Consider the following 26,053-nt stretch of genomic DNA (forward strand, 5'->3'; position numbering starts at 1 on the left):
ATCGGATCGCATGGCTAAGATGCCGAATACGGATTTGAAGACGACGTTATAGTTACATTCCTGTTGCCATCCGGATCATTCGGAGGAGGTCAGACGATCGTCTGATATTCTCACCATGATAGCTGTAATTCATGAAATCATAATTACTCTATACATAATTGAATGCACAATTCGAAACACTATCAGTCATGTCAAGAAAATACATGTGAAACAGAAAAGGCTTGTTTCTTGATTTTTTGACATTCTGGGTTCAAGGATCTTCAAATCTAGTGACGGTCCATGACGTTGATGGGCGATGCCGAGTCAGGACTGCAGATCTCTCGAAACAAACAAAAAAGAGAAAAAAAAAAGAAAAGAAAATATAGAGCAAAAGTCCAGGGTAAAGCTGAGTTGATAGTGCGGGCCTCAATCCGCAAGAGATACAAGTAAGGAGAGCTATCTACTGGTTCGGCGTGGAAATATCACCATGTTCAAGGTTTACACCAAGAGATGGGCTCTGCCAGGATAGCTTACGACGCTTGTAGGGTTGGATTGAGCGAGTGAGTTGTCAACGTATTCGATTCCTCAGTCATCAACTCAAATCATACCTTGCCAACCTTCAACACCAACAACTTACTTACTCTTTTTCTTACTGAACTTCCTCTCTTGGTATTTTCACTGAATAGCTTCGCGCTACCCCGCGGACTAAGGCACCTTTTCTCACCTATTTTACCCGCCCGCCTGGCTCGCGGGCTCCAGTATCCGATCTCAGCTAAACCAGTCGAAGAGCAGGGACCACCAGCTGTTCTGGGCTTTTAGCTTCAGCACCCTTTGGCCGTTGTTACAGGCTGCCTCCCCCCAACCTCAATTGATTTGATTCCAACAAAACGTTCCGTTATCGCTCCACTCACTCTTATCCATTATTCATCATCCTTTCAAAGACTCCAACTTCTCTTTGATCACGATACATTACGCATCAAACGTCTGTGTTAGGTCATAGACCCCAGGCTGTCAATACCACCTTCTCCATACACTATCGGCCCCAAGCGAGATGCCCTCTGTGGTGACCCCCGTCGTCTGACGCCCGGCCCCTCCCCCATTCTATCGTGTCCCCATCTGCATCAGCTCCAATCCCCATCCCAACCCATCGCGGGACATTCGGTAACTCTTCCTATCGAGACCAAGCTCCTTGCTCTTGTCTCACTCGATATCGCTCAACACAACAAAACACAACTCAAACCTCAAACTCCACATTCTCATCCACGACTCTCTTTCTCTCTCTTTTCTCCTCACGATCATCGTTGACGACAACACCCCTGCCCTGGTCCACGCCAGATAAGACCAGCCCAAGTGCGCCATCGCGCCACATAACCACGCGGCTCTCCTCGTTCTTCTCCTTCACATCTTCACCATGGGCAACTCCAACACAAAAGAGTCTCGTCCCGAGGGCGATCCTCGTCAATATGCAGGTCCCGGCGATCCCTCAGTGCGCGAGCATTTACAAACCGCCAACTCGAGATCGAACCGACGAATGAGCAGAGCAGAGATAAACATCTTCGGTATCGGTCCCAGCTCCTCCCGCAATCGTGAGCAACCAGATGTTCCCTTTGAGCGTCGCGAGACAAAGCAGGAGCGTGAGGCGAGGAGGTTAGAAAGGGAGCGCGTGGCTCGGGCGAAGGAACGGGAGAGGAGTATGCGCGAAGAGCACGTTGATGGTGGTTATCTGGTGACGTTGGGCACCTACACTGGTACTGAGGACTTTAGCAAGCCTGTTGTAAGGCAGCTGCAGGTGCGTTTCTTTGTCTTGCTTGTTCTTATCGGTAAGCTGACATTACACAGATAGAGAGAAAGCTTGCGCCATTCTGGCGAGGCCTCAATGATTGGTCTTCGAGCTGGGCAGAGCATCAACTTGTCGCTGCTGCCCGTGGCCTTCCTATCCCCCCCGCCGATGCGCCTCCCGACCCAGAACTGATTCCGCAACCTCCTCCTGCAGAGAATCCATCTTCTTCGAACCAGAACCTCCAGAACTTGACGGTGCCTATGGGACCTAGGACACTTTCTGCCGCCTCGGATCGCAGTGGATCAAACACACCCTCCGGTCTCCCTTCGCCGTCGACACCTGGAACGAGCAAGTCGCCTTTCAAGCCTCGAGCCAAGGCCCTTGCTGCTGCACTCAGCGGTGGTTCTCGAAATGCATCCTCGACCGATTTGACGCCTAAGGAGATCGCTCTCCCTCATGATCCCTTTGTGAACGGCCAACCCATGGAGGTTTTCCTGTACAAAGACGCCGAGGAGTGCCCAATCTGCTTCCTGACATATCCTCCTTATCTGAACCGCACCAGATGCTGTGACCAGAATATCTGCAGCGAATGCTTTGTTCAGATCAAGCGTGCCGAACCTCACCTTCCTGAGCATCACCCGAACGGTGAAGCTCGAGACCCCAACGAGGGTCTCAACCCGGACGATCCGCCCGAGATGCTTATCTCGGAGCCCTCGGCATGTCCCTACTGCCAACAGCCCGAATTCGGCGTCACATACGACCCTCCCCCCTTCCGCCGGGGTCTTGCCTACTCGAGCGGCCCATCACACGGCACAGCCATGTCTTCGCAGACTTCACTAAACAGTACACTACAGACCCCACCCATACACGGCCGTCGACGCGCACATAGTTTGTCTGCGAACGCGCCGAATGTCATCACCACCGATCGCGTACGTCCCGACTGGGCGTCGAAACTCGCATCAGCGAGGAACCACCAAGCACGAAGAGCTGCAGCGGCTACTGCCCTTCACACGGCTGCATTTCTCATGGGCGGAAACGAACAGAGATCGATTCTTCGCCCTAGCCGATTTGGCCGAAGGAACACTGGAAACAATGATTCAAATGCTAGTCCCAGCCCCAGCGGACAGGGTCAAGCAGACGGTGCACAAGACGACGCGAGCGAGGGACCGGAGCCTGGAGCTAGGGGATCTTCACGGAACGGTACAGGACGAAGGAGTCGCATGGACGAACTTGAGGAGATGATGTTTATGGAGGCTGTTCGTCTTTCCCTTGCTTCTGAAGAAGAGCGCAAACGTAAAGAGGAAAAGGCTATTCGAAAGGAGACTAAGAGACGAGAGAAGGAGGAACGCAAAGCCGCCAAGAAGGGTGGAAATCCATACAGTGGGAGTGCAAGTGGTGCGAGCGCTAGTAGCTTGTCACTCGGAGGATTGGGTCGACGACGAGGCAACAGTACTGCCAGCAATCTCCGTGTTGAAGCTACGATGTCCAGGGCATCACAAGCTTCGAGCACCCCGGACTCGCCAGCAGAACCCAAGGCTAAGGACGATGGGCCCGCTGGAAAAGGCAAGGGAGTGGATCGAGGCGCATCTGACAGCCAGGCTGGACCAACATCGTCATCGAGTTCTCTGCCACTACCGGCTGGACCTACGCGTGGAGGATCACATCTTAGGCAGATGAGCAATGCCTCCTCGGTTGGGTCTTCAGTCAACGATAGTCCTGTTGGCACATACACAGGGCCTGATTACTTGGGCGGCGACTTGGGTCCTCGGTCTAGTGGACTGAGCCTCGGTGCCTACAGTGACGATGGAGAACGCGACGGCGGAAGCGCCGGGTCCGAGCCCATGTTCAACTTTAGCAGTCTTGCTCAAATGGTTGGCGCCGATCTCGAAAATGGCCAGATGCGCCGTGACGAGGAGGGAGAGTCTCACGATACACATGGTCGCCCACTCTCACAAGTGAAGGAGGATGAGAAGGAAGACGCAGAGGCAGAACACGTGGAGGGTGTGACAACTGCCAAGACAGAAGTTGTCCCTAGTTCTTTGGCTGCTCCGGCTGTCATGATCACACCAGAAACTCCCGCGCCTGTGGATGAGGCAGAACATGAGGCTAAGCAACTCGGACATTCTGGGTTTACAACGGTGACGGATCGACCTGCTACGGAACAGGGACACGTTTAGATGGGGGTTTTGTCCGGCAAGAGAGGGATTTTGGGATGCATAGGCTTTTAAACATATGACGGGCGGAAGAAGCGTTGTCGGGGAATGTACTTTGTATAAGAGCACCATGTGTAGTAGTCTATACAGATAACGGGCATGTAATATCTATGCCACGAGGATCAACACAATGCTCACTGGTATCAAATGTTTTATTCTTTACTCTGTGGGGTGTCTACGTCTTCTTGACTTCAACCTTGAACTTCTCCAGCCACTCACTAAACTCATCACTCTCCCCCTCCCACCCAAGCTTCAGAACCTCACTAACACCAACCGCACTCTCAAAACAATCCCCCATGAGGGTATCAATCTCTTCCGCATCAAGCTCGTAGAACGCACCGGCTAAGTCCCCGAATTTATGCGGCAACGTCTCGAGAACACTCGCTGCTCTGTCTAGCTTGGAGGGAATGTCGCCTGTGGTGGTGTCCTTGGGAAGTTTCTTGAAGCGTCGCTTGGAGAGGGCTTGGTACAGAAGGACGATCATTCGGAGACGCTTGAGGGTTGAGTCGAGACGAGGGCGGATCTTATCGGGGTCGGATTTGGGGATGGGGGAGGAGGAGTTCATGAGGTCGTCGAGCATTTCTTGATCCGTGAGTGATGCGTTGTTCAAGTCATCGGCCAGAGCATCAACGTCATCTTCATCATCCTCTTCTTCACCCCACTCCTTCAACTCCTCCATAACATCCTTCAGCGTATCCCTCCACTCCTCCGCCTTCCTAACATAAAACCCACCAACCCCCAGATCCGCAAGCTTAACAACCTCATCGCACGCATCCCAAAGCTTACCCGTCAGTACCAAACTCCCCTTACTCCCACTCCTCTCCACAGACGGTATAACCCTGCCATCATCAGGAACGCGCTTCAGCAGACCCCACAGCTCAACGAGGACCTTCTGACAGCGATATGCTAGTTCTTTGCGCACGACGCTGGTGTAGAGATCGGGGGTGCAGGCTTGCGCGGCGGTGGCGAGGCCCGGGATGGGACCTTTGATGAGCTCGCGGATCACGGTGCTGATGGCGCTGGGGGTGAAGGGCTCGTTTATTATGAGGAGGGAGATCTTTGTTGAGTGGGCGCGGATGAGGAGGGATGTGTCGCGGGCGAGGGATAGGGCGTTTATGGAGGTTGTTTCGGGGGAGGGGGAGGAGGGTGTTGTTGGGGTGAGAGGGTTGCGTTGGATTGTGGTGAGTGTTGATTGGAGTTGTTCGAGGAGGGTTGTGGCTGTTGCTATAAGTGTAGCGAGAGCCTTGCGAGACTCTTCATCGTTGGGGGCCATATTGACTCTGATCAGCTGCAGAGTATAAGATAGTGAGTGTAGTTGATGATGATGATGTTTTGCTGGTGTCGGAGGGGTTTACTTCTTTTTTCTCGTCCCCCACCTTTAGTGCCCTCTCTCCCCCAGGCACGGATTTACTTCCGCGTCTCAGATCCTCCCGAACATTTACCGTCCAGGGGAGCTTTTACAGTGGAGACCTCCCTCTGGAATGCTCCCCTGTCCCCCAAAGTCAGTTATAGCTGACCTGGCCAACTCCAACCCGAACCTCCAATTCCTCTTTCTGGAGTCATTACACAGAAAACCACCAGAAACAATGCAACACCCGAATTCTCTGGCGCTTCTGGGCGCTATCTACGCTTTCACCTTGGCTGCTGCTGGCAGTGTGCCCAGAGGTGTTGGCCCAGAATGTATGAATGCCAATGATCATGAAGTGAAGTCAAGCTATGGGGGAGCTAACAGGTGGTTTTAGTTGCTTCTCACTACCAGGTCGATGAATTCTCCTGCATCACCAACGCAGCGATCAAATTGAGTCTTGACAGAGTCAACGATAACACGTGCGATTGCCCTGATGGCTCAGACGAACCAGGCACCGCTGCCTGCGCCAACCTCGATCCTCTCTCCCCCGAACAACCTCTCGCGGGCTCCATCTCCGGCACCACAAACACCACCAACGCCCTGCCCGGCTTTTGGTGCGAGAACAAGGGCCACATTGGCATGTACGTTCCGTTCCTGTACGTCAACGACGGCGTGTGCGATTACGAGCTCTGCTGCGATGGGTCAGAGGAGTATGGCAGTGTAGGCGGTGTCAAGTGTGAGAACAAATGTGCCGAGATCGGAAAGGAGTATAGGCGTTTGGAGGATGAGAAGAAGAAGGCTTTGCAAAAGGCGGCTATGAAGAGGGGCAAGATGGTCAGCGAGGCGAAGGATCTGCGACAAAAGGTTGAGAAGAAGGTGGAGGACCTCAAGAAGGAGATTGCGGCGCTGGAGGTCAAGAAGGAGGAACTTGCGCAGAAGCACCGTGATGCTGAACAGCAAGATAAAGGAAAGGTTGTTCGTGAAGGTCCTGGCACTGGAAAGCTTGGTGTTCTTGTTGGTCTTGCAAAGACTCGCGTCAATGAGCTTAGGGATACGCTGGACAAGGTGGTTACCCAGCGCGATGCCCTCAAGGAGCGAGTCGGTGAACTCGAGGATCTTTTGACAAAGTTCAAGACTGATTACAATCCCAACTTCAACGATGAGGGTGTCAAGGCGGCGATTCGGTCTTTTGAGGATTATTCGGCTCGTCGGGCGGAGAGCAAGGAGGAGGTTGTTAGCGATGAGGATGTTTTGAGTGTGCTGAAGGAGGATGGGGAGAATGCTGGTGTTAACTGGAGTGAGTTTGAGGAGGGTGAGGGAAGCGATACTGATATCCGTAAGTCAACTCTCCCAAGAAGGAGTGTTCTTTGCTAACAAACCAGTCTACAACTTTGAGGCATACCTCCCTCCCGCCGTCCGAGCCTTCATCCACAGCTCGCTCGACAACCTCCGCGTCTGGGCCATCACCAACGGCATCCTCGCCGACAACTCATCCCCCGGCAAAGAATCCACCCTCGTCCGCGCCGCCCGCGAAGCCGTCGACGCTGCCAACCGCGACCTCTCCGACAAAAAGTCCACTCTCTCCGTCGAACAAGCCGATCTCGACTTTGACTACGGTCCCGACGATATCTTCCGCGCTTTAAAGGACAAGTGTGTTACTCTGGAGGCAGGCGAGTACACCTACGAGCAATGCTGGCTAGGCAGCACCAAGCAGAAATCTAAAAAGGGCCACGGTCAGAGCAACATGGGCAATTTCAAGCGCATTGATAGAGAGATGGCGGATGAAGAGGATAGGATCGATGGCAAGAGTCTGGGTAGGGGTGAGAGGATGGTGTTGAGGTATGAGGACGGTCAGCAGTGCTGGAATGGACCGCAGAGGAGGACGGATGTTTGGCTGGGATGTGCGGAGACGGAGGAGCTGTGGAGGGTCAGTGAGAGCGAGAAGTGCGTTTACAGGATGGAGATTGGTACGCCTGCTGCTTGTGACTTTTCGAGATGGGATGTTGGAAGCCAGCCCAAGAAGCCCAGATCTCGCGATGAGCTATAGACAGACAGGGAGATAGATAATGGTCTAGAATGTTGGACAATGTTGATTAAGATAGAAATACAACACGACTCGGGTTCAATGCTCGTATTATACATGCATGCGAATATTTTGTAAACGTCCAAGAATGAAGAAGAAAAAAACGTCCCTGATATCAACAACCCCCCAACTCCCGCACCCTTGAAGCAAATACCATTCCCCCTTTCCATCTCAACAACTGTCTTCTCTGTAAAGAATTCTACCAGAAGCTGCACCATCCTATGTAGTGCTGGCACAGATTCTCCAGCTTCGTAGCCTCCATGATCAACTTGTTGACCTGCGCAATGACATCCAGCTCCTCGTTGTTCTTGAAGTCCCGACCCGTGAGCTTCTGCTGCACGCGGTCCAGGACCTCCACCGCCCTCGCGTTCTGGCTCTCCACCTCTGGTGCGCCGCCGTTGGTCATGGCTTCACCCGCTGAACTGTTTGTTCGGGCGCGTGCGCGGGTCTGGATTGATGGTTCGGGGGCGTTGAGGAGTTCGGAGGGTGCGACGTCGCTGTCGAGGATGGATTGGCGACGGGCGCGGACGCCGCCGGGGACGGGCATGGCTGTGTCGTGGTCTGAGTTGAAGTTGGGGCCTGTGGGAGATGCGGCGTTTGTGAGACGCCATGTAAGGAGAGGATCGTGGATGAACTGTAAATGTCAGTCAGTATGAGATGTATCAATGAGGAGAGGGGGAGACTTACCGCTTCGAGAACAGCCATGACGCTCTCTTTGTTATCTCGTAGAACCCTCATCACGTTCTCGCATGTGATTCTAAAGCTACCCTCAATGTTGCTAACCTCCATAGCATATGTCAGCATGCGAGTGAGTCGGAAAGGAACCCTCTCCGGGTATTTCTCTCTCTTCATCGCCACCTCGAAACAGTCACCGAAATCGATGTGAATAATCTTTCCAGTGACGCGGTCAAGCATCAAGTTTGAAGGATGGCGATCACCCAGTCCCAGAATATATCCCACCATCGACATGACACCGAGAGAGCGAGTGTAGTTAGTTCGTCTCTCAAGCCAAGCCTCAGAAGACTTCGACTTGAGCCAGAGAACTCGGTACAGGTCCTGTCCCGTGGTGTTGTCGAGGGCATAACCAAACACCTCGACTTTCTGCATCAAGGTGAGGTTATCGTAGTCAGGCGCCATCTGGAGCATGATGCGGTGCTCGATGTTGAGCAGGATCTTGCGACTCTCACGATACTCCCTAATAAGAACGTGCAGGGTGTCGCTGTTGGGAACCCACCCGAGCAGACCGCTATTCTGCGAGAGCGGGATGGCTGGGTAGCGCTGGATGTTGAGGTGCCGCTTGAAGCACTCCGAGTCGTGGGCCAGGAGCGTGTTGCACAGGCCGAACAGCTGCATAACTCGTTCGTCCTGGCGGATGTCCTCGTGGCCCTTGAGTAGGAAGGCGTATGACTTGCCGTCGCTGCCGTTGACGTTGAGCTTTCGTGGACGTTGCTTAGAGTTGATAACATTAAACGTTGTGTCAAAGGACATTATCCTCACGATGGGCTGCCCGCTCTTGTATGTGCCTGGTACTGCCAGGTCCAGGTTCTTCGCGTTAAGAAGCTTGGGCGAGCAGTACGTCAACTCCAGGGTGGTCACCTGCGGTAGCTGCCTACTTATTCTGCGGAATACCTGATAATACAGGTCCCACGCCTGGTTCAGGTCGTTGACGTCGTGGCTCGTCTCGTACTGTCGGCACCAATCTTGCGCCTCCTTAAGATCTCGTCCGAAAGCCTGTGCGAAAGAGATCTCGCGCAGAGTCTCGGGTCCACGCTCGAGAAGTTCGTGAAGAGGCGCCAGTGTTGCAAACATGCCTTCAATGTTGCTATCACCAAAGTACAACCGCGAAGCTTCCTCCAGTCCCTCGTGCCAGAGCTCATGCCACAAGACAGCCACGCGGATGAGTTCATGACTGACCGTGTCTGCTTGAGCGACCAGGTTTGCACTGTGCTGTCTCATGCTATCCATAATTTGAGCTGCAGAACGAGATCTACGCGTGTTCTGCCAAGATTTCATGGCGACAGTGAGAGGATAGACCAGAGCCTGGGGATGAGCTCGTCCGACATCTGCAAGAAGGTTGTGCACCGATTGCTGAACTCGCTTGTTAGGCTGGTTGATGCGGGCGATCAGTTGAGGAATGACTTCAAGCCATGTGTCGACGCTGACATTAGCGAAGCCCTCGGTAACGGCCACGTTGACGTCTGCACTTCCACCGTGAGTGAACCAGAGTGTCAATAGTCGAAGAGTATCCTGTAGCGAGCTTCCTTGTGAAAGTGCGATAGATTTGAAGAAGCCCTTGACAGCGGGAACGACGTGATCAATCACCATACTTTGGTCTGTCCTCGACAAGTGTCCTTCATTTCCGGCTGTGAGTGTCTGCACAATCTCAAAATTGGCCAGCGCCCAAGCATGCCAGGCCTTGTACCATCGAGGATTGTACTTGGTCGCCTGAGAGTAAGACAGAAGAATATCTTGAACCTGAGTGTACTGCCAATCATCCTTGTTGAGCGCAATCAGCCACTCTCCCTGGCGCAGATAGCACTTGGCCAGGAGCACTGTTTGGTCATACAGCGCTCGCGAAGTATGTGGGCTAATAAGCGTAGGATCCATCGGGTTCTGGAATCCATAGTCGCCAGTGATGTTGACATCGTTACCAGCTTGGGCAGCGAGGTGAGCCCTGGCAACCTCAAGACGGTGTGCAGCATCGTTGGTGAACTTGCGCAGGCAATACAGCGTCTTCTCCGGAATGTTGCCCTTCTTGTTGACGGGCAGCTGCTGTCCAAGCTCCCACTGGTACTTGAGCACGGCATAGATGACCTGTGCGGCCGGTGCAGCTCTGGGGTTGGATGCCTGCTGTCGCTGCTCATTCCAATAAGGAATTGCTGATATGAGAGGGGCGTCTGTTCCGATGAGTTGCTTGAGCGACTTCTCAGCCAGTCCCATTCGTCCAGACTTGCGGCAAAGGTTGGCGAACTTGATCCACATGTGCATGTTCTCTGTCGGTGCAATCACTATGGCCCGTAGTCTGAGCATGCGTTGCCAAACCTCGACGTTCCTCTGACAACCCTTCAATCGAGTCTCCCAGGTTCGTCGCATTATGGCCTGCTTCTTCTCGTCGCATTGCTTGTAGACGATGAGCTCTTCAAGCTCAGCAAGCATCTGTACTCGAACGACGACCTGGTATGCTCGGTTGTACGACTCACTAACCAACGCACTCAACTCGGTATCCAGGCCTTCGCGAGCTTGCTGAACGCAGGCAATCGCCTCGCGGAACTGATTGCGGTGGAGTGCCAAGATCGCACCGAAGAAAGATCGATCGGGCGAGTATCTCTTGAGCGATGAGAGATAGTTGTCCATGGAATCCCACTTATTCAGTCCCCATGCAGCAGCCGTGGCAAGAGGAGCAATCATTCTCTGAACCTCAGGCGTAGAGTTGGCCCAAGTGCTGCCAGTCAATGAAGCCAAAGCCTCCCACTCTCCCAAAGCATGCAAACAGCGCATCTTACCCATGACAATGTCCACGGGAATCGCCTGGTCCTCAGGCACCTCCTCCTCACGCTTTTCATAAAACGCCAGCGCCTCTTCCCAGCGCTCCAGCTTCTCAAACCAGGTCTCCCGCAGCTGGATGCCCTCCTTGTACAGCTGAGCTTTGCGGAGAATACCGATAGCAGCATCGGACTGTTGGAGCTGATTGTTGATAACGATCAGGGCCTCGACTGCACCGCTGCTCTGGTCCTGCAGGAACTCGAGTTCCTTGTAGTGCAAGGCCTTTGCGTACGCGTGACAGCGAGCTGCCTCCCTACCGAGAACTCGAATGTCGATCGGCAAAGCCTTGTCGTCATGCTCCATAAACTCGGCGAGGTTGAGTAGGAGGCCAAGCAGATCGGGTGGCACGTTCTCGGATTTTATAGCGCTCTCAATGTTCTGGATCAGTTCATCTTGGAACTGTTCATAAAGCTCACTCCAGCAAGATACGAACGCCGAGTTAAAGAGCTCTCGAGCCAGAGGTAGATACACACTGGCGAGGCTGGCGCAAGCTCTGAGAGCATGGTTTGGTGATTCGGTGAGCAACGTTGTACTGAAGCGCCGCAACCACTCTTGCCAATCCTCCTTGGTGGATTTGCCCTTGGTGTCCCAAGCGGCCTTCAGATGAATAGCGTTCATCTCCAGCTTCTTGGTGCCTTGATCGGCAAATGGAGTCTCGTCCGCGCCATCAGCAAAGCCAGCTCCGGAGCTCAAGTCCTGTGGCAACACCTCTCCCTTCTGAAGTTTGCTCACAAGTAGTTCGTAGTTGGAGTGCTGGATCTGGTGCTGATTGATGGTCTTGTTGACAGTACCCATAAAGTGTAGATAGTCTTTGCCCAGCTGTTGGATGAGCGCACAGAGCGTATCTAGAGCAGCGGTACGGAGGACAGGCTCGCCCATGTCCAAGACGCGTGTAAGAGGGTGGATGATCTTCGCAGCGAAGTCGTTAAGGTTCACTTGGCGGGAAATCTTGCCGATCGTGTCGATGGCCTGCTTTCTGATGAACGTAGGTTGACCCTGCTTCTCGAATGTCCTGACGATGACGGGAATGATGAGATGCATGTACTCCTCAGCGCTTGCGCCAAAGACCAAGAAGGCGTGCATCACCCTCTCTGATGGTGTGCGCTTGGTGGAAGTATCCTTGTCGAGAACACCGAGCATCAGTGGTAGCAGCCCAGCCAGGTAAATCTTGAATTCGCCCTCAAGCGACCTCGAAATGGCCTCAACCAGCGACAAAATCGTAGTCTGTAGTGACGGTGAGGTATGCCAGTACTCCTGGAGGATCTCGACAATTGACGGTAGGTAATTTCGTATGTGTTGTCGCACGATGCTAACTAGGGTGGCCAGTTGATTGAAGTAAGACTCGAGTCTTGTCGAGGTTGCCGATCGGATGACCTGTAGGAATGCCGGTATGATTCTATCAAGGAACGAAACACACTCCAAGCCAAGGGTGCGGAAGATGTTCATGATGGCTTCAATGACGGCGGCGTGGTGTTGGACCAACGAAGAGTCCTTCAGGATCTGGAGAAGAGCATTAATCACAACAGTCGGGAAGTACTCTTTGTTAGAGGGTGTCAATCCGGTCATCATGAGAGAAATGTCTGTTAGTTGGTTGGCCTCGCCACGTCGAGAATCCGGTGTTCGTTCCTCGGCCTGATCTGGTGTCAATAGCTGCTTCAATTTTCGCCATTTCGCCAGATTTACCTGGTGTTTGTAAGGATCCAGAGCGCCAAGAATACCCATCAGTTTAATCGTCTCCTGTCGCAGGGGTACTTGTTGTCCTTCGGTTCGGATGATGCTCTGCAAGATTTCGAGCAGCTGTGGGTATTCGATGTATGGTTGAATGACGTATCCAGAATTGCTCGCAAGCTGTCCCAGAGCATGTAGGGCGGCACCTCGTTTCGCGTTAGAGCTCTGATCCTGTAGCGCCTCGAGAATAATTGGCATTAGTCGGTCCTTGTAAGGCATCATATCCTCACCGCCCACAGTCGCAAGCTCACCGATAGCCTTGAGAATAGTAGCAGCAACAGATGGGTTGCTGTCCTTGGCTTTGGGGAGAAGTACTGAAATCATGGGCTCGACATAAGGTTTGATGAGGGATTGTGCGTTTTGAACCAAGAGGCTCAACAGCTTTGCGCTCTCCTCCTTGTTCCGGGCGACATCGGAAAACTCGAGCTCAGTGAGCATCTGAATAAGAGTCTTTCGTAGTGAAGGAATGACATATGCTGGGTTGTACCTGGCCAAGCGGCCGATAATAGAGATGGCGACTTCTCGGATGGAGAAGACCTCGTCGTTGAGCGCGAAGAATAGAATACGAATGTTTTCGGCCTTGGCCAAGTGTCTGTCAAATCGTTCGTCGAGAGCCGCCAGAACTGTCCGCCTGATATTCGGTTCAGGGTCTGAGACTCCGACTGTGAGAAGTTTCTCAATCACGTCACCCACAACCTGAAGCGCATGGTAACTGGTTTGGTTGACAATCGGATCGCGAACGTATAATTGGCAGCATGTCAAGGCCGCTGCCTCACGGATTTCGGGATCCTCGTCTTCAACGTACTTGATCGCGACGTCTCGAACAAACTCGTTCAGAACATGTCCCGAGAAATCGAAGCTACCGAGAGTGTTGAGCGCCAACTTGACCTCAGCCCTTCGGTGTTCGTAAGCGTGGGGGTCTTTTGCGTCTTTGGGAATGATCGGGACTGAGCTGAGGGTATTTGGTTGTGGAGCGCCAAGCGGCTTGAACGGTTCGCCGCAGAGAACTACGCTGAGCATATCAAGTAGTCTCTCCTGGATCGTCGGCTTGACGGGGGGGATGTAGAAGGCCATATCGACGAGAGCCTGTGTGAGCTTGGGGGTGAGATCGCACGCAAAGATAGGATCCAAGAGTGCCTCCATGTATTTACTGAGGGTCTGACCAACAGCGACGGCGAGACGACTAATGCAGTCGAAGACAGGGTCGACTGAACCTCTCTTGCGGGACTGGAGGCTGAGACCTTCGCGCACGTAGATCAACACGCCATCGAGGTACGGAGCAATAGCACTTTTCACCGAATTGGCTATGTTACCAATGGCGAGGAAAGCATCATTGCGCTCCTTGTCCTTCTTCAACATACCCGATAGGTATACCATGAACTTGTGCAGCCAAGTGTGCGCAAAGTCAGCTGGCGAGTAGCTGGCAAGGTCTGGGATCAAAAGAACCACGGTCTTTCGAATGGTCGGATCTCTGTGATCCTTGTGTTTGAAGACAATTTCGCATGCTTCTTGGTAATGCTCCTGCATGTACATAGCTCCCTGCTCGAGCAGTTCCTTCAGGACCAGCAGCGAGCCGTGAATCGACTCGACAGTGTTCACCTTGAGACCGGATCTCGCTTCATTATAGATCTTGTCCATCCATAGTTGCTTCATGTCCTGGTCTCGTTCACGAAGGATACGGAAACAGGCGCTAACTGTTTCTGCTGATGTTGCCCGAATAAGCTGTCGAGGGTCTCGGAGTCCTATCCAGATCCAGTCGAAGATTGTCGGTATATATTGGTACATCAGCGTCGGGGCACTACGGGCCAGTTCGCGGAGAACGAGGACAGCGCTATATCTTCGTTCTTCGATGCGGTCGTTCTGTAGCCACTCCAGAGCGGTATTAACCTCTGAGTCCACCACTTCTGATATCATCGCGCCGCCGGGTCGGCATAGTTTTCCGAGCGCAATCGCTGCTGGTTGCATGGGGTTGATGTCTTTGCCTCGAAGAATGGTCTTGAGGTTCTGTGTGAAACGCGTGTATTTGACGCCGACGTCGACGCCGTCGAAATCGATGAGCGCATCGAGGGCATAGATGCCTCCGAGTCGCTCGGACGAGTCGTTGCCATGCGTAATGAGTTGTGTGATCTTGTTGTTGACTGCGTTGTAGAAAGCCTGGAATTGCTCGGGGCTGAGGTCTCGATGGCAGACTGCTACAAGCTCGCGAAGCTGCACGGCGGATCGTTTTCGCAAATCATCGCTCGTTCTGTGGGATTATTAGACCCCTTTGCCCTACCAAACCGTCACATGGTGAAACCGACCTTGATTTTAGAGCGCGGGAGATGTTGTCCAGCCGGTCCAGGGCGACCTGCTGTACTTGCGCCATGATGCCGTCGCGGCACTGGTGTGAGAGCGATCAACGTCGCATGTACTTGAATATCGAGCGCTCGATCGCAGTCGGGCGTTTTCGTAGACGAGCGTACGAGGTGGAGGGGGAGATCGTAATTAAGCTTCGAGCGAGGCAGGGCGTGCACGTGCTGCTTGTTGGGGAGATGGCCGAGACGTTTCCAAAAATACAAATATTGAGGGAGACGCTCAGTTCGGGTTGAGCGCCTTCGAGGGTAACGACCGGGGTGGTATTAAAAAAGGTGCATAGCACCGGGGAGGTTGAAGTTGGAGGTTGATGAGCTTGGGTCGGGCGGAGGTCATTAGATGGATCAAGTTTGGAAATGGCGGGCCAGCAGTGGAGCGCTAACGATGTGTCATTACAGTGTCAATATTCAACAGTGATATTCAAACAGCTTCTTTACAGATACAATCTAGAATAGAAACTGTTCAAAAGAGTAACAAGGACTCAAATGCATAAGTACATATTAATATCTGTCACTGAGCATTATTAGTGATTGTACGAAGGAAAGCGCCTAACTCAATGTTGCAAATCGCACCGTACAATCCGTGTTCACACTGTCCCGCTACTTTAAGCTTGCATCGTCCTTATCGTTATCGATAAGCGCCATCTCAAATCAATTCGAGGAATCGCCTCAGTCTTCCAGAACTCTCAATTCATTCATCCCATACACCTCTCCCACGCCCATCTCTTTTCCTCGTGCTGCCAATCCTTGTCACGGCAGACTCCGAATCACTGCGCAGATACCACCTACCGCATCCACCACTTTCCACGATTACGCGACACCCTCAACTCATCAATCATGGGTAACGACGGCGGCTCCATCCCCAAGCGTCGCGAGCTCGTCAAGAATGCGGCGCGCGCTCCCACAACATCCGAACTGAAAGCGACGGCCCTTGAATCACTGTCCCACGCCTGGGCTCACTGCGCTCTCAGCGGCGAATTCCTCGATGTTGATACTCTTGTCTCCGACTGGCGCGGCCGTCTATACAACTATGAAGCGATCATCAAAGGTCTTATGCCCTCCGATGAACCAGTTGACGTCAACCCCGCGAGCCTGGGTATCAAGTCACTACGAGACGTGGCGAAGCTCAAGGTTTCCAAGAACGGCGACAAGTGGGTGTGCCCCATCTCTATGAAGGAGCTTGGCCCTGCTGTCAAGTCTGTGTACTTGGTACCTTGCGGACATGTCTTTGCCGATGTCGCTATGAAGGAGATCCAAGAAAAGGCGTGTCCGGAGTGCGGTGCCGAATTCGAGCAAGATAACATCGTTCCACTTCTTGCAAACGCCGAGGCGGATATCGAGCGATTGGAGAAGCGAATCGAGAACCTCAAGAGTCAAGGGCTTACACATACCCTGAAGAAGGACAAGTCGGAAAAGAAGAAGAAGCGCAAGGGCGATGATGTAGAGAAGGAAGACAAGGCTGCGAAAGATAAGAAGCCAGACGATTCCAGGATCAGTGGTATCAACAATGAATTTGCGGCATCGTTAACGGCCAGGGTATTGGCTGAGCAGGATGAGAGGAATAAGAGGAGAAAATTGGTGGCAGAGTCTGCGAGACGAGAGACTGCTAGAGGTTGAGAATAAGCGCACAGCACATAATGATACCCAGAAATAAGGACACCTGCATTAACAATGCTGCTTTCTTTGTGACTTCGATTGCACTCACTCAAGATTCGTCGTTCCGTGATGGTCTCGCTAGCAATTTTGGATCCAAATTGAATGGAGAGACTACGAGCACTGAGGACTGTGTCTCACGACGCAAGAACAAACGAACCGTTATAAATGAGATATCAATTCCAATAAAAATTAACAATAATGGAGCGTGTAATGGGCACTCTCATGGGCGAGCCTCGTGAGTTGTCACGCGAACTTGCTGCATTGGCTTTTCACTTAGGGTAGCTGCTTCACTCCGGCATGAAGTTTGAGGAGGGCACAGAAGACATGTCATTACCAAAAAAGAACGTTGAAGCTTCCTGTGTAGAATAATCATTTTAGTAGTATGCAACTTAGGAATTACGCATGAAGAACAAAACCAAGATGCACTGTAATATTGAAATGTTGCACTTTGTAGGGAAGCAACAGCCAGCTTTCAAGAAATTCATCCTTCGGTGCACAAAACGACGAAGTCCATAAACAAACAACACATGGGTATATAATACATAATAGCATTTCCAACAGCATTCAATTCAATCATAACACTCATAAAATACCTCAACATCTCAAAAACTCCCTCGTAACCTTCCACGACGTCTCCCCCGGCTCAGGGTCTCTAAAGAACGTAACCCAAATGCCACCATCTTCCGCCGGTCCAATAAGCGCATTCTTTATCCTCCTGCTCTCCGAAACATCATACGGCGACTCGAGATTAGTTGATTTGAGCGCCGCAGAATCCAAGTGCTGGATACCTTCAAGCGCCGCTGATATAGGCGACACAGGTTCGGGCGTAGGAGTAGGAGATGAGCGACTCGACGCCAAACTGCACGGTGAACCAGAGAGGATCTCCTCAGGTGTTGGATCGGTGAATGATGGAGGCGGGGGAGGTAAACTTGGAGGTTGCGAAATGTCGACTTTGATCTTCTTGGGATCGCAAGTAAACAGGTCGAACGCAGCGTTTGCTTCGGCGGATACTTCGCTCAAACCACTGGGACTTGGAGTAATGAAGGGATCCATTGTAAAGTCATGATCGAGAGGGTAATCGAACTCTGACTCCTCAATCTCAATGCTTCGCGCGGCAATGACAGCTGTTTCGCGTGCATGCCAGAGATTCTCTCTGCGATTGCGCATCTGGTTCCGCGTCAAGAGCTTAAGCGCTGCGCGACGAAGCAGCGGATGTCGACACTTTATAGCTGTCCAGTACACAGGCGGTATAATCTCCGTTTCGAAGCTAAAAGGCTCGAGTTTCGCGTTGGATGGTACAGAGCTGATGATTGTTGATGCGAGAGTGATGATGTTTGCAAAGTTGGGTATGAACTGGTCGAGCTTTGTCTCGTCTGTGTCCAGGGCAGTGGAGACCCAGATGAGCGTTGACTGGTGATAAATACGGAGGACGCTGAGAGAGTTTTCGAGAGAAGGAGATTGAGGACTCATTGATGTTGTGACGGTGAAGGCGGCGTGCCAGCGACTTAGTTGTGAGAGAAGACGCTGCTGCTCATGCTGAAGCTTTCGGATCTCTTCTGGCTCGGCATTCGGGTTGTAGATCGGAACTCGAGCGCTTGTGCTGAACTGTAATGCATCATCTAGAAGAAGGTAAAGCGCATACCGAGCTTCTTCGATGGTGGCGAACACCGCAGGCATGTCGCTCCAGCTGCGTAGGTGCGCAGGAATAGGCGCTGGTCGACTACCAAAGAGAAAGCTCGAGAGACTCAGTCGTGCATAGACAGGCACAAGAGAATGCTTAATCATCTCCATAGCCGGTGATCTCCCATCGCCAAGCGTAGAAAGAATATGCCGTCCCTGACAAATATGCATCTGCGCCGCTGTATCGCGATCAATCAAGAACTCGACACAAATAAACAGTACACAAACCAGCAGCGGCACAACAGACGGTTCACTTCTCTGTCCCCAATTCCTAAGCGACGTGATAGCATTTCCATACTCCTTAAACGCAAACCGTGTATCAATCTCCTTGAGACTCCTACTCTTGACCTGAACGGCCTCGTGGAGACTGCTAATAGCGAGAATGGCGTGTCGAACAGCTGGTTCGGTGGAACTCATCTTGAGGACCACGCCGCCCCAGAAATTAGCATCGATGGGGCCGGAGAGGACTTTTGCAGTGCGTAGACGGTAGTGGTCGAAGGCGTGTACTTCTTGGGGGGTGGTGAAGCCTGGTGATGGGGAGAGGGATGTAGGTTCTGGGGAGGAGTTGGGGGAGGGACGGTAGCCGTCGCATTGACGACCTGTTTTGATGCATCGTAGACAATAAGGCTTGCCCTCTGTAGGTTGTTAGAAGAAGATCTGATAGAGGAGTAGTGTTTGTTACCATCGCATTTCACTTTGCGTATTCTGTGAGTTGTTAGTGAATGATACACGTGGGAGAATGAGTTACGAACTTGCAGGTGATGCAGCCAGTGCGAACCTTCTTACTCCCCTTACGGCCCGAAGCCTTGGGCGGTGATTGCGACGGAATTGAATACATAAGTTCCACTAGTAACGTAATTCTGTTTAGGGCTGATGTTCAGTTGAGAGAAGAGTCCGAGATCAAGAGTCCGAGCCCAAGAAATGAAAGGAGCTTCGTGGGTGAACGTGGTGCCTTTATTTGGCTTGGGTGCCCGCTGTAATTGTAGGGGCCTAGGCGGAATCCTTCTCCCCCGCAGTGTTGATGATCCTTGCTTGATCTTGACGACTGTGCTTACAGAGCCCCTCGGCAGTGTATGGACCTTATTGCTGGGGAGGATTCTAAATGGATCGGGGCGCAGCAGCTATGAGGATGAGGCGAAGCTGATTAAGGGTATAGCCGGGTAGCTATGATGATACTGTATGATTCATTATGGAACTCTTCTGTTCTATTTATTGACGAAGATAATAAATATTTCCTCTGATGTTGACTTGGTTAACGAGGCGGGCAGCAAGACGGTGGTTGTTATAGCAGATGTCGTTGGCATTATCGAGTTGTGGATAAATTGGGTGTCAAACCATTCACTTTCGGACTTGGAATGGCCAATACGCATAAAATTAAACTTGAGATAAAACGTTAAAACTCGTAATTTAAAAAAAGAAGAAACGAAGACTAACGGCTGTCAACATACACGATGACCATTCCCTTCAGATCAACCCCCAGCGCCTCAGCCTTACAGCAGACCCCACCAAATCTCCTTCAACGCAACCTCCCCTCACCCCCAATTGGTCCGCTCGGACTCATATCTCGGACTCAGATCGTAGGCGCAGTCAGACGCTAAATCCTTCCAAGACACTTCTTTTTCCTCATTCGGCTCGCACTCACTGTCCGAGATTAAAGCCAAGATGCTACATACGAAATGTAGTGAGATTTTTCAGCCTTGAGGGCTGAGAGGATTTACGCATTGGAATCCGAGAAGCTCAAGATCTTCATGCCAATGTGAGATGTATATAAGTGAAGCCCCCAACGTATCAACCATGAGGGTTACATACAAAGCATCCTTCGCTGGTTTCTCATTATTTTGACAATGCCCTCTCTTTCTAAAATCGCAGCTGCGGCTGCTGTGTCATTCACTCTCATCGACGCAAAAGCCTGTCCTCCCCTCGGCGCCGTCTTCCCAGCACCTCAATCACCCTCCCAAAGCACCCTAGTCAAAAAAGCAGCATCACTTCTCAAAGCAGGTCTCGATGCACAAATAGGCGCTAAATTCAACACTTCAGCCCTCTCCATTGGTGTAAAGTCTCTTCATGAAGATGAGCCTTTGTTTACATATCAGTGGACTCCGCCTAATCCCGGCGAGGGCACTGACAAGGTAGATGAAGACACTGTCTTTCGAATTGCTAGTGGTTCCAAGCTTTTCACTGCTTTGGCGGCGCGTATTAGTGACAAGATTGATTTGGAGGCTTCGGTGTTGAAGTATTTGCCTGAGTTGAATAAAACGGCTGGGGATGATGATGTCTTTTCGTTGAAGTGGGAGGATATCACCGTTGGATCACTCGCTAGTCATCTTTCCGGTGTTGGCGTTGATAGTAAGTCACCACTACACACCTTGCTTATCCAACTAACCGTGAATAGTGGCCCAGGATCTTGCAATTGTTGGTTCAGCTCCATGGCAGCCATATGGTCTTCCCGAGGTTCCCGAGGGTAAAGGCCCTAACTGCTCTGGTCTTCCTGGCACTACTCCTTGTACCAGAAAAGATCTTTTGGAGCAGGTCAACCTTCGACCTCCGGTTTATGCACCCTTCACCAATCCCATCTATTCCAACGTTGGCCATGCTCTGCTCGGTCTTGTCATCGAGGCAGCTGAGGACATGCCCTTTGAGGATGTCATTAAGCGTGATATTCTTGATGTTGTTGATATGAAGCATACTTATGTCGACAAGACTCCTCCCACGGATGATCTCTTCATTCCTGAAGAGGAGCCGACCTGGAACGCTACTCTTGCTGTTTTAGACTCGTAAGTTAAATACTTCGATGTAATAACTTTGACTGACCGTTTTAGTGCTGGTGGCATATTCTCTTCCGTATCTGACATGCTTCTCCTTGCCGACGGTATCCTCAGCAACAAATTCCTCACTCCCGTTCAAACCCGCAAGTGGATGAAACCCGAGGCCAACACCGCTTCATGGGGCTACCAAGTCGGCGGTCCATGGGAAATCCTCCGCAGCGACAACATCACCTCCGACGGCCGCCTCATCGACATCTACACCAAGAGCGGCGATCTAGGTCTCTACCACTCTCAAACTGTCCTCATTCCAGATTACGACATTGTCATCTCCATCATGTCAGGCGGTCTTGAAGCATCTGCAAACCCTTACGTCACGGGCAGAATCCTCAGCCAAGTTATCCAAAACCTCCTACCTGCTATTGAAAAGGTTGGGCGTGATGATACAAAGGAGGCGTTTGCAGGTGACTACGAGGATAAGGAAACCAACTCAACCATTACATTCGCGATGGACAGCGGTCCTGGTCTTAAGATCAAGAGCTGGCAGATCCGCGGTTTCGATGTTCTGAACAACATCGGAAACTACAACTTCAACGCCCTCGAGTCCAACGCTTCCACAGAGACTCCATACGTCGACGCCCGCATGTATCCCAGTAACCTCAACAAGAAGGGTCAAACAGCATGGCGCGCCGTTTTCGACCGTACGAATTCTTCTACGGACGCAGAGTACGATAGTGAACTGTTCTTCAAAGACGGAACATGCCAGACTTGGTTCCAGCAAGATCGCATGGTATACGATTACCTGCCATTAGACCTGTTTGTTTTTGTTGAAGGCGAGGAGGGTGTTAGTGAGGCTGTGAAGAGTCCTGCTTTCAATGTGACTTTGACAAAGGTACGGCAACCCGCGGAGAAGAAGGCGGCGGATGATAGGAATGCTGCTGCTGAGATGAGAGTTGGGGTACTTGGTCTTACGCTCGTGGCTGTTGCGACGTTTATGAGCTTGTTCTAATAGTCTGTAGGTCAAGGCCGGTTCCAATTATTGAAGAAAGCGTTGGTGATTGATGCGGAATGGATAAGAGTTTGATATTATGTATATATATCGGCCTTTATTATTCACGAATGAGGCTCAATCTATCGATTGCAATGCGCTGAATTAATTTGCATAGCCTCTAATGACATTCACGTGCAAGTATTAGGTGGTTTCTATAGATGGCCACGGTGCGGGGACGGGAATAATTTAGAGCCTCACGGCTGTCACCTCAAAACATACTACAGTACGCATGCACCATAGGTGCCTATCTAGTTTTGTCAACTCTGACTCATACGGAGTGGCTTGAAACCATTAAAAAGCTGCCTCTCTCTTTCCAAGCCCCGCGACATGGTCATAGCGGATCTTGAAATGCTATCGACTCCGGTTTCCTGTTACGTGATTGGCTCCCGCGTATACCTGTCTTAAGATGGCAGGTCTGTCAACTCGGCGCATGTCATTCACGAAACCAGGCAGCAAGGCTCTAGATAGTTGAAAAACAATAAAGAGGACTCCCAAGAGCTCACTTCTGTGCTCATAAGTTCAATTTATTCGATCTGATTATCTTACGATAATCGATAGTGCACCTCCAAGATGGAAGACCAGCAAGACAGCATCATGAGCCAAGGCCTCTTTATCGGCCTCTTGGAAATGATATTTCCCGGCATGACATATCTCCCCTACTTCGCCGCCTTCGCATTTTTGATCAAGTTTGCTCTTGAATCTTGGTCGGAATCAATCACCGCGCGTTTTATCTCCACCGTCGAAATTCACGCACAGGATGAGACGTACAACTATCTTATGAACTGGGTCTCGCGAAACAATATTTCGCAGGATAATTATCGTCTTCAAGCTTCCGCTTCACTGAACAACTCTTCTTTCAACTGGTCAGATGAGCAGGATGACAAGCCTGACGCTGAAGACGATGAGGAAGATGATCCCGTCGGCAAGCAGATCAACGAGATGAGGTCTGAGTCATCAACATCGTTGAATAACGCCAAACCTCTGTACTGGACACCCGCGTTTGGTACACATTTCTTTCGCTATGAGGGCCGCATGCTGGCGTTTACCAGATCGCTTGAGGGCACAAACTATACGTCTACACCGCGGCAGCCTGAGAAACTGGCTATATCCTGCCTTGGCCGAGACGCCACTGTCCTGAAGAGACTGCTGTATAACGCTCGAATCGACTTTTCTGAGAAGCAGAAGGGAAAGACTGGTATTTTCCGCGCGACAAAGCTCTACAGTGAAGATGAGATGTCATGGACTCGATGTATGTCCAAGGCAACGAGGCCCATGTCCACAATCGCTCTAGATGAACATCTTAAGGAAAAGCTTGTCAAGGACCTACGCCGATATCTTGATCGTCAGACCAAGCACTGGTATGCGACAAGGGGCATCCCATATCGTCGTGGATATCTCTTCTCAGGGCCTCCCGGTACCGGCAAAACGAGTCTAACCCTCGCGGCAGCTGGTCTCATGGGTCTGGATATTTACATGGTCAACCTGAACTCCCCACGAATAAACGAGGACAGTCTTGCCTCTCTCTTCCAGAAGCTACCATATACCTGCATGGTCTTGCTTGAGGACATTGATGCTACAGGATTAGCTCAGAGACGTAGCGCAGATACAGCGACGATGGGATCCCAAGGACGAAAGAAGAAGAATGCAGAACGCCTCTCACTCTCAGGTCTGCTGAACATAATCGACGGTGCAGCAGCTCAAGAAGGACGCGTTCTCGTCATGACTTCAAATCACACCGAGAACATCGATCCAGCTCTGATCCGGCCGGGTAGAATCGATTTTACGATCAACTTCCAGCTCGCTACCTCCGAAGCAGCCGAAGCCCTCTTCACTCAAATGTTCGACGCTCCAGACGTGGACCATGAATCTGAGAAGAAGCCAGTTAAGTCTCTGCAGGATCAGACGAGGGAGTTTAGGGATAAGATTCCCAATCTTGCTCTTAGTCCTGCAGCTATTCAGGGATTCTTACTCACGCACCAGGAAGATCCTGATGGTGCTCTTGCTGCTGTTGAGGAGTGGGTGCAAGGTGCTCTGAAGCAGAAGGATGCTGTTGTGAAAGAAGCTGCTGAGTCTGAAAAGGAAGACACGGACTCTGAAGAGGATGGGGATAGTGATGCTGGCTCTGATACTTTCTATAAGAGATAAAAAGTGATTAGAATTATATATGAAAAGGACGTTATGATTCTAACCCAGGGCTATGTGCTCAATGTATTTAACATATTTAAGCCTTAGTTTCTACTTGCACTGTATGGCTGAGGCGAAGTAGAAAACTGCCTTGGCGCTCACATGCATGACTGAAGCGGAATAAGTCGACAGGAACAGTCACCGGTGGTATCAAATGTGAATTTCCGCGATTTCTAGGTACTTTTTGCCGCAACGGAATTAAAAGGACCAATAAGATATCAGATAGTCAGTATATCTATAGAGATAATACTAGACTGCTCTACAAGTAAAACAGAGCAGATTAGCTGCTGATTGAAGTACCGATTTAACATTTGATCCTGTACTTGCCATTGGCATTTTATTATAACCAATGAGAGCCCTACAAAAGGATCATCAGGCTTTTCGTACAACATGAAGTCAGGCAGCAATGCATTGTGGTCAACCTGATACATTGGGAATTTCTTTAGTTATCTTTCAAAGGCGCTGCGTTTAAAGCTTCTGTGATTTTCCAACCCTAGAGCTTACTGCTCAGTTCGTTAACGACTATGCCCCCAAACGCTCCGCTTCCTACGCCAGCCCCTGCCCTGTACCGACGCGATCTGTATAAGCGGGAAATACGTCTAGCTCTTATTTATAATGATAAATGGCATGATCCAATCTCGTGTGCTTTCAAATACACCAAGCTCGAGAGCCATACGTCACAATCTTATTCAGCGCTTTCCTACGTCTGGGGATCGTCTCGGGCTTCGGAAACTATCCAAATCGATGGACATGACCACAATATTAGCGTTAATCTCGCTTGTGCTATTCGTCATCTGAGGGACGAGAGAAATTCTGTTCTGATTTGGATTGACGCATTAGTGAGAAGTTCTTTCTAGTCTATGCAAGATAATAATTAACTTTCATAGTGTATTAACCAATGCGATATCGGTGAAAGAAGTTCCCAAGTTGCAATGATGCGTGACATTTACGCATCTGCACAACACGTCATTGTGTTCTTGGGTCATGGCTCTTACCATAGGATCCCTAAGAACTATGCAACAAAGTGTTTGCTCGCTCCTATACAATTCTCAAATGATGACCGGGATGATTCTCTGATAACTCAGTTTCACAACTCCTGGGAGACGATGTGCAGAAGGGCAGAGTGGCATTCTTTTTGCACTATCTGCGTCATACGAGCCCTATCAGACATTGATAGATATAGGGCAACGATTAAGTGTATTGCGGATGGAAAGGCTTCATCTCGGTTAAAGCTGTTTGAACTTGTTCGACGATTCATCAACAGTCAATGGTGGCAACGTGTGTGGGTTATTCAGGAGGCCACAGTTACGCCTCAAATATCTGTTCAATATGGCAATGTCAAGGTGCCATGGGAAGTATTTGCACGCTCTGCAAACACGTGTGATAACCTGGGCTGGGGTCGACAAGATACAGGGTCTGAGCTATTCATAGGCATTGAGAGAGAACACGCCAAAGTCCTGCCAGTGCTTTCAAAGCAGATATTCGAGATTGAACGACTACGTACGGAGTGGGCTGACGGAAAAGAGACTACCCTTTTGTCGCTTTTACAAGAGTTCTTCAAGCCGCAAGGCCACCGATGACCGAGACAAAGTATTTGCTCTACTCGGCCTCGCAAAGGATATCAAAACAATCAAACCAGAATATTCACTGAGCACAGTCGAAGTCTATCGGAGCACCGTCACTGATCTAATCAAG

General features: G+C 51.0%; 8 protein-coding genes across 8 annotated transcripts; 5 read left to right on the forward strand and 3 right to left on the reverse strand.

The window, feature by feature from the left end:
* Positions 1–1,390: 1,390 nt before the first annotated feature.
* Positions 1,391–3,936, forward strand: FTJAE_6462 (regulator Sip5; the record flags this gene model as incomplete). Its single annotated transcript, XM_037353077.1, has 2 exons — positions 1,391–1,768; positions 1,819–3,936. The coding sequence occupies 2 exons, from the start codon at positions 1,391–1,393 to the stop codon at positions 3,934–3,936; spliced, it is 2,496 nt and encodes an 831-aa protein (XP_037206470.1).
* A 211-nt stretch (positions 3,937–4,147) lies between these two features.
* Positions 4,148–5,245, reverse strand: FTJAE_6463 (uncharacterized protein; the record flags this gene model as incomplete). Its single annotated transcript, XM_037353078.1, has 1 exon — positions 4,148–5,245. One exon carries the CDS (start codon positions 5,243–5,245, stop codon positions 4,148–4,150), a length of 1,098 nt encoding a protein of 365 aa, XP_037206471.1.
* Positions 5,246–5,558: 313 nt separating this feature from the next.
* On the forward strand, positions 5,559–7,367 carry FTJAE_6464 (kinase C substrate 80K-H; the record flags this gene model as incomplete). The annotated part of the gene is made up of 3 exons (XM_037353079.1): positions 5,559–5,652; positions 5,715–6,656; positions 6,703–7,367. The coding sequence occupies 3 exons, from the start codon at positions 5,559–5,561 to the stop codon at positions 7,365–7,367; spliced, it is 1,701 nt and encodes a 566-aa protein (XP_037206472.1).
* A 235-nt stretch (positions 7,368–7,602) lies between these two features.
* FTJAE_6465 (FKBP12-rapamycin complex-associated protein) lies at positions 7,603–15,039 on the reverse strand (the record flags this gene model as incomplete). Its single annotated transcript, XM_037353080.1, has 3 exons — positions 7,603–8,037; positions 8,091–14,919; positions 14,975–15,039. The coding sequence occupies 3 exons, from the start codon at positions 15,037–15,039 to the stop codon at positions 7,603–7,605; spliced, it is 7,329 nt and encodes a 2,442-aa protein (XP_037206473.1).
* An 823-nt stretch (positions 15,040–15,862) lies between these two features.
* FTJAE_6466 (uncharacterized protein) lies at positions 15,863–16,642 on the forward strand (the record flags this gene model as incomplete). The annotated part of the gene is made up of 1 exon (XM_037353081.1): positions 15,863–16,642. The coding sequence occupies one exon, from the start codon at positions 15,863–15,865 to the stop codon at positions 16,640–16,642; it is 780 nt and encodes a 259-aa protein (XP_037206474.1).
* A 633-nt stretch (positions 16,643–17,275) lies between these two features.
* FTJAE_6467 (transcriptional regulatory moc3) lies at positions 17,276–19,199 on the reverse strand (the record flags this gene model as incomplete). Its single annotated transcript, XM_037353082.1, has 3 exons — positions 17,276–18,996; positions 19,044–19,066; positions 19,114–19,199. The coding sequence occupies 3 exons, from the start codon at positions 19,197–19,199 to the stop codon at positions 17,276–17,278; spliced, it is 1,830 nt and encodes a 609-aa protein (XP_037206475.1).
* A 1,006-nt stretch (positions 19,200–20,205) lies between these two features.
* FTJAE_6468 (UPF0214 yfeW) lies at positions 20,206–22,132 on the forward strand (the record flags this gene model as incomplete). The annotated part of the gene is made up of 3 exons (XM_037353083.1): positions 20,206–20,707; positions 20,754–21,135; positions 21,181–22,132. The coding sequence occupies 3 exons, from the start codon at positions 20,206–20,208 to the stop codon at positions 22,130–22,132; spliced, it is 1,836 nt and encodes a 611-aa protein (XP_037206476.1).
* A 612-nt stretch (positions 22,133–22,744) lies between these two features.
* On the forward strand, positions 22,745–24,319 carry FTJAE_6469 (BCS1 precursor; the record flags this gene model as incomplete). The annotated part of the gene is made up of 1 exon (XM_037353084.1): positions 22,745–24,319. The coding sequence occupies one exon, from the start codon at positions 22,745–22,747 to the stop codon at positions 24,317–24,319; it is 1,575 nt and encodes a 524-aa protein (XP_037206477.1).
* Positions 24,320–26,053: the final 1,734 nt, after the last annotated feature.

The sequence above is a fragment of the Fusarium tjaetaba genome (assembly GCF_013396195.1).
Source record: "Fusarium tjaetaba strain NRRL 66243 chromosome Unknown NRRL66243_c0000125, whole genome shotgun sequence".
NCBI classification, from domain to species: domain Eukaryota; kingdom Fungi; phylum Ascomycota; class Sordariomycetes; order Hypocreales; family Nectriaceae; genus Fusarium; species Fusarium tjaetaba.